The 19008-nt window shown below is 39.0% G+C and overlaps 1 protein-coding gene across 1 annotated transcript in view; it reads left to right on the top strand.

The window, feature by feature from the left end:
- Window positions 1-895: 895 nt before the first annotated feature.
- Window positions 896-19008, top strand: part of LOC137274247 (carbonic anhydrase-related protein 10-like) — a 98292-nt gene continuing 80179 nt past the window's right edge. Inside the window, exon 1 of the mRNA XM_067807334.1 lies at window positions 896-1108. Coding sequence (XP_067663435.1) covers window positions 1051-1108 — 58 coding nt within the window. The 5' untranslated portion in view covers window positions 896-1050. The remainder of the gene's footprint in view (window positions 1109-19008) is intronic.

Genomic DNA, 19008 nt, shown 5'->3' on the forward strand with positions numbered 1-19008 from the left:
GCGTTGGTGATAATCCTCTCTAATCGATGTAGATCAGATCCAGATCTCTCCACGACTGGTGGTACCTTACTGCGTGTTCGATGCACCAACAATTGATGGACTGTCGTTCCTTTTATGGGAAAATGAACATGACGCGTACTCCTGATCTGAAAAATGAGTTATTGTTATTTGGTGGCGGAAACAGTCATGGCATTGGAAGTCCAGCTGTGTTTTTGTGTTTTAAAAAACATGTTACACCCTATTCCCATTACAACGCGCATAGCATCGATAGACCTTGAAGCATATATGATGCATGTTAGTTTCGTCAAGCATCGATTGGTTTGAAGAGATTCAGCGTACGACATTTTTTCAGAAGTAAATGAAAATAACTTTGGTTCACTCGGTCTCAAAGACATTTTAGAGTTGTACACAACTCGAGCTGTAACAAGAGTCACTCCCATGAAGGTTTCTCCCATCTAAACATATATGTCATAACACATTGATCGGAATATTGATCCTATACTCGTCTCATAAGCAGGGTCAAGACCACCCTTAACTTCCGAAGCAGTTTTTGAACCCCAGAATCCCCGAAATGAGAGTGAAGATTGGCCAAATGTTCAATGTACCGTTGATCGATACAACAGACCATTGGATCAGCGATATCTCATCGTGGCCGGAGCTCCTGCACAGCGAAGCACTTGCTCTATCAATTATTACTGTGTTTGTGATTCCAAGATTTGATCTAATCGCTATTTCTCAAGGCGATACTCGGTGTGGGTAAGTGTTCTTCTGATCGCTCTCACAACTCATTGGCTGTTTGTTAGGCTTGCTGCCTCGGCGTAGCCGTCCATTGGTCGATGGAACCGCTTCGCCAATGATCAACCGTTAAAGTCTGTTCTAGGGGTGGATCAACTACAATACGGGATTGCCCTTCTAAGCAGGCAGTGAGAACAGTCGAGGAAGATCGGAGAGTGTTCTTCTCCAAGTTATGACACTAGTGTTTACTGGGAAGTATTCCTACCAGAATGTTCAAGTGATTAGGACTTTGGAGTGCCTTAAACTTCACCAACCATGTTGAGATTAACTTGTATCATCGTCGTCGTCGGCGTCACAAGCATCGTTGCGTCAGGTCAGTGTTTGTGGTAATCAGACTCCGTAGCTAAATAGTTAGATCTTAGTCAACTGTGGCAAAACAGTCGATAGTAATTACGTTAGTTCACAGTCAATAGCTTCGCACTAATTAGGTTTGAGTACATGTCAGTGGTTCTGTACAAATACAGCGTGCAACAGTTAAAGCACCTGTTGCGCTGTCGAAACAAACGACGTCGTTATCAGCAGCTGCGGCGTTTGATGAATGGACACGACAGCTCAGATTAATCTTGCTAACTTACCTTGTCAACTACTTTTGAATTTAATTTAACTCAGCAATGAACAAAACGCGTCGTTGTCGTTTAAATATTTTATAGTGTCTTACAGCTAGAGTAATATTCGGCCAGTTTCCTCCAAGATCCTCATATTCACATATAAGTAGTAGCAAAGTCATAATATGGATTATTTGTGGATTGTTTTGTGTTTGTAACAATGCATGCAGGACTCTCTGTCTGCAATAATACTAAAAAGTGAAAGAATAATTATCAAATCACTCACTCACTCAATCACTACACTGCGTTATTTAAAGGTCATGTGGACCTTCTCTTCACGTGGACCTAAAATCGATTCTTTAATTCAAAATAATGTGATTATTTAATCTGGTGGGTATAAGAACAGACAGAATTCTCACTTGCACAGTGCTGGTTTCAAGATGCGTGTAGTGTCGAACGTATTCCTTGTGTGATAACACGAGAGAAGAGAAGCACAGCTGTCGACATCTCTAGATAAAAAAATATGCAGTCAACGAATAATGGAACCAACAAGACTCTCACATCATTATGTAACGGCATACATGTGTGATGCCGATTTCCTAATTATTTTTCTTGTTCATTGCTGCTAGTATGGCACCCGTGCATTGTATCAAAGCTCGAAAAAAGGAATGTGTATAAAATTTCCAATCTTTTTCTATTCATTGTTTTGCTTTAACCAGAGACTCCGGGTCTGAGTCTCTCCACAGTAACTCTTGGTTGTAAGATGAACTAAAATAGGCCGTGTGGCAGCTGAGTACGTGTCATCGTAACCCAACGTCGCCATAGTTGGTGTTCATGATTTCAGTCACCGGTTTTCATGGTCGATTCTATCAGGTGGTTATAATAGATATGACGGAGAAGATAAACTTGCTCTTGAATACTGGATTTAAGCAAACGAACGTTATCAGTTTGCTACTTAGCTGAAGCCAGATTGACACATGTCATCGTGTATCAGTTACGTAGACCGATGCTCATGCTGTTGATACCATTGTCTGGTCCAGTTTCGATTATTTACAATATCACTGAGTGCGGCGTTAATCAACATACAGACAAGTAAACAAAAAATTAACTGTAAACTTAAGGACCGAGTCAGAGCTTTGACACCCGTATGAAATAAATCCCCGTGATATTAGCTTCTTCCGTGTCTTTCGCTAAGCCAAAACAAATCTGGCTTACACAGTGTGCATTTATTTTCTGTAGTTTATAGTTTGTATAGTTTATTTTCTGTGTTGGGATTCCAGCTTAACAGTTACATCAGAAAATACATACTGAGGAGCCGCTCCGTCTTAGCTCTCGATTAACTCTGAAATGCAAACGTAAACACATGTGAGAAATACTTACAAAGTCCTTATATCAAGTGCACCGACATGCGTGTAGCTGATTGCTCTCAATCCTGGAGCTTCTGAACAACAACGGCCACCTTTATGTTCCCCTAATCTGATAATCAGGACTAACTTAACTCGAAAACGTGATCAAAGTATTCGAAAGGATAACATAAATATGGGCACGCGGACAACCAGTGACAAGATTGATTTAAGTAAAGCAAATTCATTGCGCCTTTGCATCGGATTTAGTGGGCGCGTTAACGCCAGGCTGCATTCGACGGTATTGGACTGCTGTTAGTGCCACAAACAGTTCTGGAAGTTCATCAAGCACCATCAGATATCGCCCGGCACTGTCAATTGGAAACGGTTAAAATCAATACATTATCATACGGGTTCTTCAGGCGACATAAACATGGCTGATATACGGCTCTCGCACCAGCAGTGAGGTTATGTAGATACTCCATTGTACTGTAATAGGATAAACTTAGTTTGTTAAAGTAAAGTGTGGATTGATTTTCACATTGTCATCTGAAGTGTACCAGCTCTGTCAGGAGGGGTGGTAAAATAGTGGGGGTCGGACCTTTCTAACTGACGGTCAATAATGTGAACATCGACCTGTACCGTCGGAATGTGCAAACAATTATCAGTTGGAGTTCAGTGTGAAGAGTAACGAATCTGTCAACTTTGTAAAATTAATGTAATGTTGAAACTTAATGTCTCAATTTTAGCTCTTTGGGTTTAGTTAAAAATTAACGGACATTATTACCCCGTGGAATCGAGGCGCCAGCAGGTTATTAGTCATATGCCCCATCCCAATAACTGCGCATTTTCTACTGGGTGAATAGCTTGTAATGTGTCTGTTTTGTTTGTTTTGTCGTTTTGTCGTTTTGTCGTTTTTTCATTGTTTTGTGTTGTTCTTATTTGTTTTCTTTTGGATTTTTTTATTTCCTATATATATTTTATGTTTTTATTCATTATATTTTATCTCTTTACTCCATTATTTATAATCTCTGAGACAGGTTGTTGTTTATGAATCTGTCATAAAGGTTTTATCGATGTCACTGAAATCTGTGCTGAGCACGTGGTCACAGGATTGTTATACGAAATCCTGACTTGACCCTGGTAATATGTCATCAAAGTCAGAAGTTAGAGTGAGTGAGTGAGTTGAGTTTTACGCCCCACTCAGCAATATTCCAGCTATATGGTGGCGGTCTGTAAATAATCGAGTCTGGACCAGACAATCCAGTGATCAACAACATGAGCATCGATCTGCGCAATTGGGAACCGATGACATGTGTCAACCAAGTCAGCGAGCCTGACCACCCGATCCCGTTAGTCGCCTCTTACGACAAGCTGAGTCGCCTTCTATGGCAAGCATGGGTTGCTGAAGGCCTATTCTACCCCGGGACCTTCACGGGTCACAGAAGTTAGAAGATATGTCACCAAGCCCTGACTGTAGGTGAAATGCCATCAAGCCCTGACTACAGATCAAATGTCACCAAGCACTGACTATAGGTCAAATGTCACCAAGCCCTGACTATAGGTCTGATGTCTCCAAACCCTAACTATTAGATCAAATGTTACCAAGCCCTCGCTGTAGGTCAAATGTTACCAAACCCTGACTATAGGTCAGATGTCACCAAGGTTTGACTTGACTTTACCTGACTATAGATCAAATGTCATCAAGCCCTCACCTGCCCCTGGTTATATGCCATCAAAGTCGGAAGACAGAAGATATGTCACCACGACCTGACTATTAGGTCAGGGATATTTTCCCAGCTTGACTGTTAGATCACATATGTGATCAGTCAGGTCATGTAACATGGATGTGACTAAAGACCTCACTGTCAAAATATATATCTGTAATAGTTATGTTATAATCATATATATACTGGACACAAATAGTTAGAGATATAAATATATTATGAAATTATGAATAATGATGTATTTATTCATTGACATTCTGATAAAATATCAGTCATAAAATACCAATATTCATAACATATTTTGTCCAGTTTATTTTTAGTCGAATTTCTCAAGATGCTCTTTAAGGGTACATCGTGCTCAAATCATCAAGCTTTAACCTTGTGCCATTCTTGTTATGATTTGTAGACAATGTTATCAGTCAATTTTTTTTGTCAGCTGCAGAAGGTCCACTTTAACTGTTGAACCGACTACTGCAAATGACAATATACTAACAAAGTAAGATAATTTTGGTATAACAAAATGGATGCTTACAATTGGGAGTTAGTCCCATGATGAACAAAACAACAAACGGCATCATTTTTTCAATGACTGTATACAAAAACTGACTTACAAATGGTGGTTATATAACATCAGAATGCATCGCATCCCATACCTATTGCAGTTCTCCGCTGGTTTCATACATTAGAAGGCCGTTTTGTTGTTGTTTGGTTGCTTGGTTGGTTGTTGTTGTTTTGTTTTGTTTTGTTTTGTTTTTGTTTTTGTTTTTTTGTTTTTTTGGGTTTTTTTTTGTTTTTTTGTTTGTTTGTTTTTTTCGTTTTGTTTTTTTTTTAAACAGAAGGCCTAAACCTGAGTGCTGACTTTAATGAAATTTCATATTTTCGAAACTTGCGGGGTTTTTTTCTGTTTAGTATACATGCATATGTTTTAGCTATGACAGATGTCATACAGCATGGTTTCATCATTGTACAAATATAACTACAGTTGCATATATATTTTAGGACAAACCTTCTGATATTATTTATGCATATAACATACATTCTTGTCAATAATGAGCCGTAAAGATTCGGGTTAGAGTTGATCATCAGTAACCCACGGAAATTTGTTGGTCAGGCTTGCTGACTTGGTTGACACATGTCAGATTATGCCAGCTGCATAGATTGATGCTCATGTTGTTGATCACTGGATCGTGTTGTCCAGATAGGATTATTTACAGACCGCTGCCGTATAGCTGGAACATTGCTGAGTGCGGCGTTAAACTAAACTAACTCACTCACTCACTCTTGTCAATAACAATTACAATCAACTTTCAAAGCTATACTAAAATCTACAAACAGCTATAAATGTTCATTGACAAAGAAACAGAACTCAGACTACAAAGTCACCTAGATTATGTCCCTAAAAGAACATGCTAAAGAAAGAGGCCATGTGTGTTATTGTTTGAAGGACTATATTTGCTCTGGGAGGCCGTGCAAAAACAATATTGACATGATAAGACCAGAACTATTACTGGTGCGAAAAAGGACACATGGACTATGTGGTTCCTATCGATATATGTGACTTGACTCGGAAGTACAGTGTGTTACTGATTATGACTTTTGATGCCACTTGTTAAGAAAGAATTTAACTCGTAGCTCTTTCGGAATCGGTATTTTACAATTCACGCAGTACATTGCCTTGTCCAACCCTGTAAGTAAAACGATTCTGATATTTCCACCTAGGATATTTGGGACATCGCCTACAAACTACAAATAAGGTCACAATATACTATTACCGAGTATCACGATACAACCTTAGGTCGAGATGCACATAGACCGTTTTATGTTTCACAATAATGTTTAAGATGTATACTTTTAATTGTAAACCAAACGTCACTGTATTCTGTAATCTGATTGGTTGAAAAATATGATCAAATGGTATTTGATTCCCGGAAACTGCAAGACATGTAGAAACATCGCAAACAATTGTTTTGTTGCGTCATCAACAGGGGTGACGTCATTCAAATCATATTGTGACGTAAAGTCAGAGTTACGTGACAAATGAGCAGCTGCAGACACTACCTTGGGAACCAGCTGGAACGGCCAGCTGATGACACTTCACTGCTGTACCCCTTCTCGATGTAAACGAGTGCAGACAGTAAAACCCTTTGGTTTACTTTTTTGTTTACAGTGTCGGTAAACATCATGTGTTGGCCAATTTCCGAATGTTATTGAGTATTTGAAGCTCAGGAATACATTTGGAACCGACGGTTACAAATGAAATATTCCCGTGCTTAAAATACTCAATAACACTCAGGAATTGGCCAACACATGATGTTTATCTCCTAATAGTAATTTAGATAAATGTTTTCTGCATTATTTATTTATAAGTGAACGTACGAGCGACTCTTAATGTCTACTGCAGTCATTGGGAGTTCATATCTCCGGTAAACTGCCATGGTAGATTAGTCAAACATTCTCCTCTTATATGTCAACACACATGACATCTCTTTACGTGTAGATAGCGCGCTGCAACAAGGCCGGTTTCACGGCTGCTGATAAATGTTGAAATCATTATCTACCTCCTTCTGAGACATTGCCACCTATGATAGTGTATAATTCTAGTCGCTGTTTTGCTAAGGAGGTTTAACTGTGGGAAAGACACGTACGAAAGTTGAAATTATTTAGTTTAAATAAAGAGGGAACGTTTTCTAACTTTAACCATTGGAACATGGACATGTGAAGGAGCGAACGTGAGTGCGTTTAGTTGTACTCCGCTTTTGCAACATTCCAGGAATATCATGGGACACCAGAAATGGTTATCTGTCTGTCTGTCTCTTACGAGGGGGATCAACCAGGTAATTAACGAGCGTGCATAATATGAAATTTCATTTTCACACGTGCAACTAGCACATCCGGCTATTCCACTAACAAGTGGTCCCAAACGAAATCAAACGGGCTGTAGTTTTTACATCCAATAACACGCGTAAGGACAATAATAAATCAAATATCATCCTACAGCATGTTCCTTAGGTATTCATAAACTTAAGTAGTTTTTATTATTATCCAGGCCATATGTAACATTGTTTTCCCACTGATCTCCACAGTGTGCACTAATTTTGTACAAAACCTTTAAAGAAAAACCGACGATTTTAATTACTAACATGCTGTCAACCCCCGGTTGAAATTAGATCACAAGTTAGGAAAGTATCAATGTTACAACTCCAAGCACCTTTGTTATTGGTAATTGTATACAACCTAATTCTGGTTTTTACTATTCTGCAGGCTACGAGTGGGCCAGTGGTATAGGGTAGTGCATCCCAGGTGTTGTTCGGGCTCGATTCCAAGTTTGGATCTTGATCCATGCGCGCCATGTCCTGAGTGTCCTTTGTAACACTTCAAATTATTCTTCCACCTTAAGTATGTGCGCTTTTTTATTGACAGATATATTATCTGTCTGGCTTTATTTTTAATGCTAGTGTTTCATTACATTTCTCAAAAGCTTAATTACTTATAGTGTAATGGCCAAGTAATGAATAACAGGTCAATAATGCGTTAGCGCTTTGAGCACGCACAAGTGAGTGAAAAATCGCGTTTTATTACAAGCTATCATCATTAAATAATGAAATAAGGTGTTAATGCGCAGGTTATTCGTTCACACATTATTACAGAGCCATAGTGAAATCACTAACCATCGTAACAGTTTTGCATACATGAAATACTCTGATAAATAATTTTATTACATTTAACTTTTCACAGTTTGCTTCACAGCATATGAGTAAAATGGTCAGGAATAAAAAGCACACCTTCTTAGCAACCGTTTTTGTGCCATGTTGTGCCACGTCATTCTATCGATGATATCATACAGAACAATGACGTCATGCCAGGGAGTTCACACAGCAGTCGTCATGGTGAAAGAGCATTGCTTCCCTGCTGTAAAACGGGACTTTATTAACATTTCCTCCGCCGTTATTCCAAGCCTTATCGCTTCACACTTGACTCAAAACACTGTCGATATAGGGGAATTCCAGCTGAGCAAAATACACAAATCCATATGACTAGACCTACTTCAATACATTCGCGGACAAAGGTACTTGACGAGTATATATTTGGGGTGATTGTGTACACCAAGTATAAGCATACAACTACCACAAAATGATTGATACGTCACAAGACAAAATGATTTATCTCTTACTTCGTTTTCACAATGGTAATCAGAAAGAACGACGACTCAGTTCCAAATGGTCATATTATCACTTGACGTCATCAATTCTGAAATAGTGATATCACCCCAACAGCAACCTTTCAAGACTGTCACCATCTTAGGAACAATTCGAAAAATTAAGACTGTCATGGTGTATGATTGTCCCCAGAGTGCGAAATAGTTCACAATTTTAAATTTGCCAGCCTGTCGGGAAAGCTATGCCTAAGACGTAAATAGTCCACAAAATAATTCACTCCCCCCAAAATTGAATTTAGACACGGGTGTCATCATTGAGCTGCTAATATGGATTTTAATTAGCCACAGGCTAGCGGACCAGTAACTGTTTTGTACACTGTCACTACAATTAACAGATTCAAACAGTGTCACAGGCCATTTCCACGATCGTGCGAAGAATGTTGAAGAATTGTAAGATTTCGACATGATCATGAATGCTTGGAGTTGTAACCGTGTTAGGTGAAGGTATATAAATCCTGCCTCGTCGGAGGCATCTATCACAAACACTTGCAAAGGCCTGGAAAGGTTAAATGTCCTTTTCCCACTTTTCTGAACATAGTATATTTACAAAAGAGATGGTATTAGGAATAATTCTACAATTATTCTATAAAAGTAAGATTATCCCACCCCATCTTTACACACAATGCAAAATTATTAACAGAATAATGAAACACTCTCGTGATAGACAACTTCCATGTGCAAAATAGTTCACAATTTTAAATTTGCCAGGCTGTCGGAAAAGCTATGCCTAAGACGTAAATAGTCCACAAAATAATTCACTCCCCCAAAAATTGAATTTAGACACGGGTGTCATCATTAAGCTGCTAATATGATGAACAGTTTGGAAGGCCAACAGTTTGGTAGGCCGACAGTTTGGTAGGCCGACAGTTTGGTAGGTCGGCAGTTTGGTAGGCCGACAGTTTGGTAGGCCGACAGTTTGGTAGGTCGACAGTTTGGTAGGCCGACAGTTTGGTAGTGTATTAAAACTTAACAAGTCGGGGAAGTGATGTATTTATATAATGACATCATTAAAATTCACTAACCATTCGGACCAGTGACTTATGGATATTTACTGGATTTTAATTAGCCACAGGCTAGTGGACCAGTAACTGTTTTGTACACTGTCACTACAATTAACAGATTCAAACAGTTTCACAGGCCATTTCCACGATCGTGCGAAGAATGTTGAAGAATTGTAAGATTTCGACATGATCATGAATGCTTGGAGTTGTAACCGTGTTAGGTGAAGGTATATAAATCCTGCCTCGTCGGAGGCATCTATCACAAACACTCGCAAAGGCCTGGGAAGGTTAAATGTCCTTTTCCCACTTTTCTGAACATAGTATATTTACAAAAGAGATGGTATTAGGAATAATTCTACAATTATTCTATAAAAGTAAGATTATCCCACCCCATCTTTACACACAATGCAAAATTATTAACAGAATAATGAAACACTCTCGTGATAGACAACTTCCAAGTTGGATGAACAAAGATGTCTAAACGAAAGTGATTCATATCTCCAGGGACTGTAGAATTGAACTGGCATTTCCTACCGACCCATTAGCTACAGTGAGCACATAACGGAACGTCTTTGATTAAACAAACTAATCACAGACATCAACTATTATACGAGGAGGAAATATTTGATATTGACCCAGACGTCGTACATCTCCCTAATGTGCACAGCGCCAGGGACATCTATGCAGATAGTGTTCGGAGGGAGAGTTACAGCAATTAGATGACAGATTAGATGAGAGTTGCCATTTTGCTGTATGTGTAGATGTGTAACCCAGGAAGAAGAGAGCCATGTTTAAAACTGATCGTTGTACACAGGAGAGAGAAAGGGAAGGAGGGAAAGAGACAGATAGAGGTTTGGGACGGAAAGAAAGAGCGAGAGAGGTGAGGGGTGTGGTGTGTATGTCTGGGAGTGGGGGGGGGGGTGGGGGGTAGAGAAAGAGAGTTACAACAATTAGATGACAGAGAGAGGTTTCATTTTGTTGTATGTGAAGATGCGTAAGCCAAAAGAAGACAGCCATATAAACTGAGCGACCTATACAAGAGAGAGGGAGAGAGAGAGAGAGAGGATAAGAGTATGAGAGAGAGATTTAGTTCCAACAATTACGTGACAGAATGAGGTGTCATTTTGTTGTGTGTGTAGATGTTTAACCCAACAAGAAGAGAGCCGTAGTTAAACCTGAACGTCGTACGCAGGAGAGAAGGAGAAAACGAAAGAAAGCGAGGGAGGGGAGGGAAGGAGGGAGAGAGAAAGAAGGGGGATTGTACTCAGTCTGGTACATAGCATGTAGTAGAAATGCCCTTCTTACAGATATCCTTTAACGTAGTCGAGTGCTTAAGATACTTCTCTTGTTCATGATGGTGTGGTTAGTACGTGATGATATATTCATCGTAAATAGTTATGGTAGTGGCCATTGAGGAAGTTGTAGCAAGGTAGACCTGCAATAACATATATGGTAATGCTGTTTCCACTCTTTGTTGTTTCGCCCTCAGCAATATTCTGGTCTGTAAATGGTCGGGTCAGGAAGAGACAAGCCAGTGATCAACAGCATGAATATCGTTATACCCAGTTGGGATACGATGTGAACCAAGTTAGTGAGTCTTACCACCTGTTGCTACTAGTCGTCCTTTACGAAGTAACAATAATAATTCGAAACAACAGTAGCAATAAGTGATGAAAAATAACATCGTTTCCTCTCACCAAGAGTTGTCAGCGCAAGAGAGAATTATTCCCCGAATATGGCACCCTGTGTCAACACGACTCGTGTATTTCACGCATCACTTATCTGTGACTGTGACACATTCTACATGCCCACAGCTACGCTTTCGCAACGTGTGAGTTATGTCGAAATGTGTAAATTGACAGGTCTGTCACATTGGTGACTTTTTAGCCTTTGAACATTTTATTTATGTAGCACACTGGGTCATTTCATCACACGTCTCTCTCTTGCATGTGCAATCATCTTCCTTTAATAAACCTGATGTTACTCCAAAAATACAATGAGGGAAAACTAATATACATATATCCATATGTATATGACGGAAATGCATGCTTTCGTGAAAGTTATTTCTGTTCTTGTCTTGAAGGGAGCATAACCAAAAACCGTCTTAAAATTAAATATAATGCCAAAACATGTCTTAGTATTAGCTATAATAAAGTACAGTTTTGTGCAAACAGACGGCAGGTAATTTTACACCGGAATAACATATCAGAACGGAGGGAGAATTTAATTCAGTTTTGAAGGCAGGTGATAGACATTTCAGTCAGGTAGTTTTATATGTACCGGAGTATAATAGACATTTCAGTCAGGTAGTTTTATATGTACCGGAGTATAATAGACATTTCAGTCAGGTAGTTTTATATGTACCGGAGTATAATAGACATTTCAGTCAGGTAGTTTTATATGTACCGGAGTATAATAGACATTTCAGTCAGGTAGTTTTATATGTACCGGAGTATAATAGACATTTCAGTCAGGTAGTTTTATATGTACCGGAGTATGATAGACATTTCAGTCAGGTAGTTTTATATGTACCGGAGTATAACAGACATTTCAGTCAGGTAGTTTTATATGTACCGGAGTATGATACTAGACATTTCAGTCAGGTAGTTTTATATGTACCGGAGTATAATAGACATTTCAGTCAGGGAGTTTTATATGTACTGGAGTATAATAGACATTTCAGTCAAGTAGTTTTATATGTACCGGAGTATAATAGACATTTCAGTCAGGTAGTTATTTATTTACCGGAGTATAATAGGCATTTCAGTCAAGTAGTTTTATATGTACCGGAGTGTAAGCATCATAGTCTGTAAGATAACCATGGTTATTTCTTGCTACGTTCGGCCATTATTTGTCATTTAGTACTTGAGATACTAGTTTTAATTCAATTTTTTAGAAGGAAGATGCTGTTCTCAAATGTCGTTTGTTTCCAGCAACAGATAAACTGATGTTGTAAAGGCTCAAAATAGATTGCCTGAGAGCACAAAAATGGCACTGGACATTTTGTTCCTGTAAACATATCTTTCAGATAAATATTCTTGATGTATTTCGAGTAAGTTGAACAATAAAATCAAGATTGAACATGCAAGTTAATATGCTCTAATCTATTTGTATATGTCAGACGTTGCTTCATGAAGTCAGTTGTCGTGTAAATATGATTGCTAGTATCATCGATTTCAAAATGTCGTGCAACAAATTCAGTACGTCATGCTGTTGGAGTCGAACCCCGTGGTGAGGCCTGACTAGAACTAGATCCACCAACCCACGCAAGGCGTAACTCGTAAAGATCTGGGTGAGAATAAGTCTTTAGCAAATCATGTTGTATGAGGTGACTAACGGGTGGTCAGGCTCGCTGACTTGGCTGCATATCGTAACGTCACAACATTCCGCTACTGTGTGCCACTATATTACCTGACATGAACTCCAAGTAACGTCACAACATTCCGCTACTGTGTGCCACTATATTACCTGACATGAACTCCAAGTAACATCACAACATTCCGCTACTGTGTGCCACTATATTACCTGACATGAACTCCAAATAACGTCACAGCGTTCCGCTACTGTGTGCCACTATATTACCTGACATGAACATACCGCTACTCTGTACCACTATACAAACTGAGATGAAGCCCAAATAACATATCATCACATGCAAGAGTATCATGAACAAAATTATCATCGTAAACACTTGCATACTTAAAGGGAATTCAGTAGAAAAAGAAACATCTTTACTATGTGCCCTATTTCTCTCTTTATCTCTCTTTCTCGTATCCTCTCTCTTACTCTCTCCCTCTCCTACTTTCTCTCACACACTCCCTCTCTCCCATACACAGGCACAAATGCTCTACTCCCTCTCTCCTTCTCTCACTCTCCCATCTCTCTCTCCGAACTAATACACAGACCCTCATACGTATGTTCACAAGCGTGCACCATTCATTAAACGCGACACTGAAGCTTATTTCATCTACAGCGCTGTAATTTCCGGTCAGCGAGTTCTACCGATAATGTCACCAGAGGTCGAGATGCACATATACCGTTTTATATTTCACAATAATGTTTAAGAAGTGTACTTCTAATACTAATTTAGATAAATGTTTTCTGCATTATTTATTTATAAGTGAACGTACGAGCGACTCTTAATGTCTACTGCAGTCATTGGGAGTTCATATCTCCGGTAAACTGCCATGGTAGATTAGTCAAACATTCTCCTCTTATATGTCAACACACATGACATCTCTTTACGTGTAGATAGCGCGCTGCAACAAGGCCGGTTTCACGGCTGCTGATAAATGTTGAAATCATTATCTACCTCCTTCTGAGACATTGCCACCTATGATAGTGTATAATTCTAGTCGCTGTTTTGCTAAGGAGGTTTAACTGTGGGAAAGACACGTACGAAAGTTGAAATCGTTTAATTCAAATCAAGAGGGAACGTTTTCTAACTTTAGTCAGGGGAATATGGACATGTGAATGTAACAAGGAGCGAGCATGAGTGCGTTTAGTTTTACTCCGCCTTTAGCAACATTTCAGGAATATCATGGGAAACCAGAAATGGGAATCACGCATTGTACCCACGTGGGGAATCGATCCCGGGTCTTTAACCGCTAGGCTACCCTACCGCCCCTTTAAACTTGTAAGGAAACCCTGTTAGTCATAGCGTAACATCGCATTTAAACACGCGTCACCTCGCAATATTACAAATGATTTAATGTGATGAAAACATTATCTTAAGCTCACGAATAGGTTTGTCAAATATGCCAATACGAGGATAGATACCGGAGTATATGCTGTGTCTACGCCAGGAGGTTTTCAATTGTACTATAAAATTGGACAGTTGTTTAGCACATTCTCTTTCAATGGAAGGCGAATTCAATTCAGTCTTGAAGGCAGGGGATGGACATATAATTCAGGTAGCTTTATGTGAATTGTAGTATGACTCATGATATTTCTTGCATTCTTCCAAATCCAAGTTACAGTCCGTGTGGTTGCATTTGAGACCGATGTACTGTTCACTAACTCAAAAGCGTATCTTTGCAAGAAAACCAATTTTGCACAATCACATGAAATCGACGGGCCAACTCCGGTTTGTTCCATCGCTTAGGGCACCTGAGTTGTTGACCAAACGTTAAACCATGGCTCCTTTGTTTCAGACAGAATTTATCCGACCCCCAAACCAGTTAAACCCCGGAGAGGAAATACTTTTTAAACAACAAACAATAATTTACAGTTGCGTTTTGGGGGAATAATTCATGGCATGTGGCTCTCTCTTTGCATAAAATATTTCCACGGGTGTATGACGGATTTATGTTTATGTGAAAGGTGATTTATTTTCGGATCTTGAAGAAATCATAAACAAAACTGTCTTAGAGTAAAAAAATATATAACACAAACAGAATTTTGTGCACCGGAAATTTACACCGGAATAACATTTCAGAACGGAGGGAGAATTTAATTCAGTCTTGAAGGCAGGTGATTGACATTTCAGTCAGGTAGTTTTATATGTACCGGAGTATAATAGACATTTCAGTCAGGTAGTTTTATATGTACCGGAGTATAATAGACATTTCAGTCAGGTAGTTTTATATGTACCGGAGTATAACAGACATTTCAGTCAGGTAGTTTTATATGTACCGGAGTATAATAGACATTTCAGTCAGGTAGTTTTATATGTACCGGAGTATAGCAGACATTTCAGTCAGGTAGTTTTATATGTACCGGAGTATGATAGACATTTCAGTCAGGTAGTTTTATATTACCGGAGTATAACAGACATTTCAGTCAGGTAGTTTTATATGTACCGGAGTATAACAGACATTTCAGTCAGGTAGTTTTATATTACCGGAGTATATTAGACATTTCAGTCAGGTAGTTTTATATGTACTGGAGTATAATAGACATTTCAGTCAAGTAGTTTTATATGTACCGGGGTGTAAGCATCATAGTCTGTAAGATAACCATGGTTATTTCTTGCTACGTTCGGCCATTATTTGTCATTTAGTACTTGAGATACTAGTTTTAATTCAATTTGCTTGAGAAGCACGATGCTGTACTCAAATGTCGTTTGTTTCCAGCAGTAGATAAACAGAGGTTGTAATCTGTGGCTCAAAATGATTTGCCCGAGAGGACAAAATATGGCACTGGACATTTTGTTCCTGTAAACATATCTTTCAACTAAATATTCTTGATGTATTTCGAGTAAGTTGAACAATAAAATCAAGATTGAACATGCAAGTTAATATGCTCTAATCTATTTGTATATGTCAGACGTTGCTTCATGAAGTCAGTTGTCGTGTAAACATGACTGCCAGTATCATCGATTTCAAAATGTCGTGTAACTTATTCAGTACGTCATAAAGGACTGCTGTTGGAGTCGAACCCCGTGGTGAGACCTGACTAGAACTAGATCCACCAACCCACGCAAGGTGTAACTCATGAAGATGCGGGTGAGAAGTTAGCAAACCATGCTTGTCGTAAGAGGTAACTAACGGGTGGCCAGGCTCGTTGACCTGGCCACACATTTTATCGTATCGTAATTGCGTAGATCGATGAACATCACGTTGATCACTGGATTGTTTGGCTCAACAGGAGCCACAACAGCAATTGGTCATTGGATTGTCTGGTCCAGACTCTATTACAGCTGAAATATTCGGCTTTAGTTCGGCTTTAAACAACAGTGAAACAAACAGCCCCGCATGTAGTTTGAAGCGACCTGATTGGTCATGTGTCAACACTCAGCGACAAATCACTGGTTTGTGAGGCCAATTATTTACAGACTTCTGTCGTATTACCTAGATATAGTTCAGTGTTAAAGCAAATACTTGCGTTGAACTGTAGGAAAATAAACATGGTTTGGTCTAAGGGGACAATTCTGGTGTCACAGAGCGTCATATTTCTGAAATATTGCTAAAATCGGAGTAAAATTCACTCATTCTCTCACTCACTCCTAAAGGGACAAAGTAGTGAAAGTCCCCTTGAGCCCGCAAGATCAGATCAAGAGATGAGAAAATGGTTTGATTAGAAAAAATTGTGGACCTTCCCAGATGTATCCATATTAATGGGAATTTCTTTCCAGAAATACTTGGCTAAATGTGTTCAGCGCTTTCTGAGAACTTGATATAAAGACTATTGATGTTACAACACAATAAACGAAATATTTCCCAGGAATTTCCCTTGATTCCCAGTGCTTCATTCCTATGACATCCCATTCAGACCGGTTATTTGGACCTTTAAGTCCAGTGTGTGAAGATTTATTATTCTCGTGAATTGACGTTTTATCTTTTCTCGAAGTAGGTGGATGTTTGTGTTGTTGACCGGCGTCCCCGAGCTTGTCATGAGACCTGTAGCATCTGTTTATTAACTACAACAGGAATGCGTGAGCCAAAACTTAAAACTGCAAGTTTCACTGTCAGTGTCGCCTTGCATATCTGCTGTAATGCGGCATCAGGGAAAAACATGCTTACTCTTTCATACACAGTGTTTGATTAGCGGGACTGTCGGAAGGGCGGGACAAGCTTCTCGGGATCATCCTACGTCATTACAGAGGTGAATTCGTTTACCTTTCACAGCTATTTTGTCATCTATGCCATTCAGAATCTGTGTGAAGAAAACCTATTTTCTTATATTGTCTCATTACTCACCAGAGTAGAGTCTTAGACAAAAACAGAATGAACATAATGCTGGTACAGAAATTATCTTAGACCCTGTACCACTTTCTAGGTTCTCCATCTTTTCAACAGTACAGACGTATGTATTTGAGTGACACTGAGTTTAAACGTTAAAAGTCTTGGAACCTCACAAGGCAGGTTTCCAAAGCATTTGACCATTCCAGTGGGCGAAACTGGCCACCATCTTCCCTTTAACCTTTTCAGCCAGAAATGTTTCATCACAGTGTTTGAGCCATCACTTGTGATCACACACTCAGGAGGTCCAAATGTCTTCGAAGATTTCAGATTGTAAATTACGATTGGCAGACGGTCTCTTTATTTCCAGTGTTTAATCATTTCCCGCGCCCTTTTCTGCAAGGCTGCAATATTAACGTGTAGTTTTCTGATTCAGAATCATTCTAAGAAACATTGGTTCGTGTGTTATTGGTTTGGCGTCTACTTTAACTACATGGGCAAAATACTGACACGTTTCTCAAACAATTGTAAACAAACAACACGCTGAATTTAAGGATACCTTAAACAAAACGTTAAAGAAAAGAATAATCTTTCTGAACAGAAATTAGATTTCCTTATATCTGCAGTGGTTATTGTCTCCATAAATCGTGAATGCTCTGCGTGGTACCTCCTCCGTGTATTGTGCGCCAAGAGTTAAAGGTAATGAACAAAAACCTCCATCTCGCAAATCCCTTACAGCCCTTCACTGACAATGAGTGTATAGGAATTACCGTACATATCTGTTGAAACGTGCCTTTCATTGTCTCAAACAGCATTTGTTAACTCGAGGCTACACGACACAGGTCTAAGATATATAATATGTTCATAAAAAACGTGTCCTGTTTTTACTTTCATTTGTATAATTTCTTATTTGTTTCGTGTTTTTAATGTGATATTGCAAATGTGTAGCCCTTAATTTTCTTATGCAAATTAGTATTGAATTCATTATTTACAATGCGTAATATTTCTTCTCTGTGTTACCATGCAGGCAACTAGACAAAAGAGCGCTTCTTCCATGTCGAAAACCACCATCCGACGTTTAGAGTTATCTGCCCTTGTGGCTTTTAACAAGGGCAGAAAACGATATGCATTTTTAATAAGTTTTACTTTTGCAACTTTAACCAAGTGCCATAGCTCCATTACATATTTTTGTTACTTGTCTATCAACACTGGCTCCATTTGCCATACACATGTGTGGTTTCGGAGCTGCAAATGGAAGGCGACATTCGGATTTTTTTCAGTTTAAGTTTTGTGATATTTGATGCCTTGATGGGTCCTAAATGAGACAAGACCGAAAGAGGATATGATCAAATTACAGTTTTTAACATTACCAGATATCCATGTTGTTGGGGGCAGACGTCAGATGTAACTGAATTTATCTCGACAGCAGATCAATTTTTTAAAAATATTTATTACACTAGCAGAATCTTCGATCATCGGTATTAAATCATTTTAGTAAAGCATACTTCCCGTCATTGACAGAAGCATGGCCCATGGTGAGGATGCCAGAAGCCAAGTTTTGTTTTGTACATGCTGGTCTAATTGTAGCTCATGACACAGCTGGTATATGGGATCAGTGCCTTAGAACAGATGTACTCCAAGGATTTAACAGACACGTGAAACTTACCGTAAGCCAGGAGGTTAATGGCTTGGCGAATATTGATTTATTTTCAGAATACTGCCAACTAAAAGAAATTGTTAGAAATCCAGGTTTATTTCG

Source organism: Haliotis asinina, chromosome 2 (genome assembly GCF_037392515.1).
Source record: "Haliotis asinina isolate JCU_RB_2024 chromosome 2, JCU_Hal_asi_v2, whole genome shotgun sequence".
Taxonomy (NCBI): Eukaryota; Metazoa; Mollusca; class Gastropoda; order Lepetellida; family Haliotidae; genus Haliotis; species Haliotis asinina.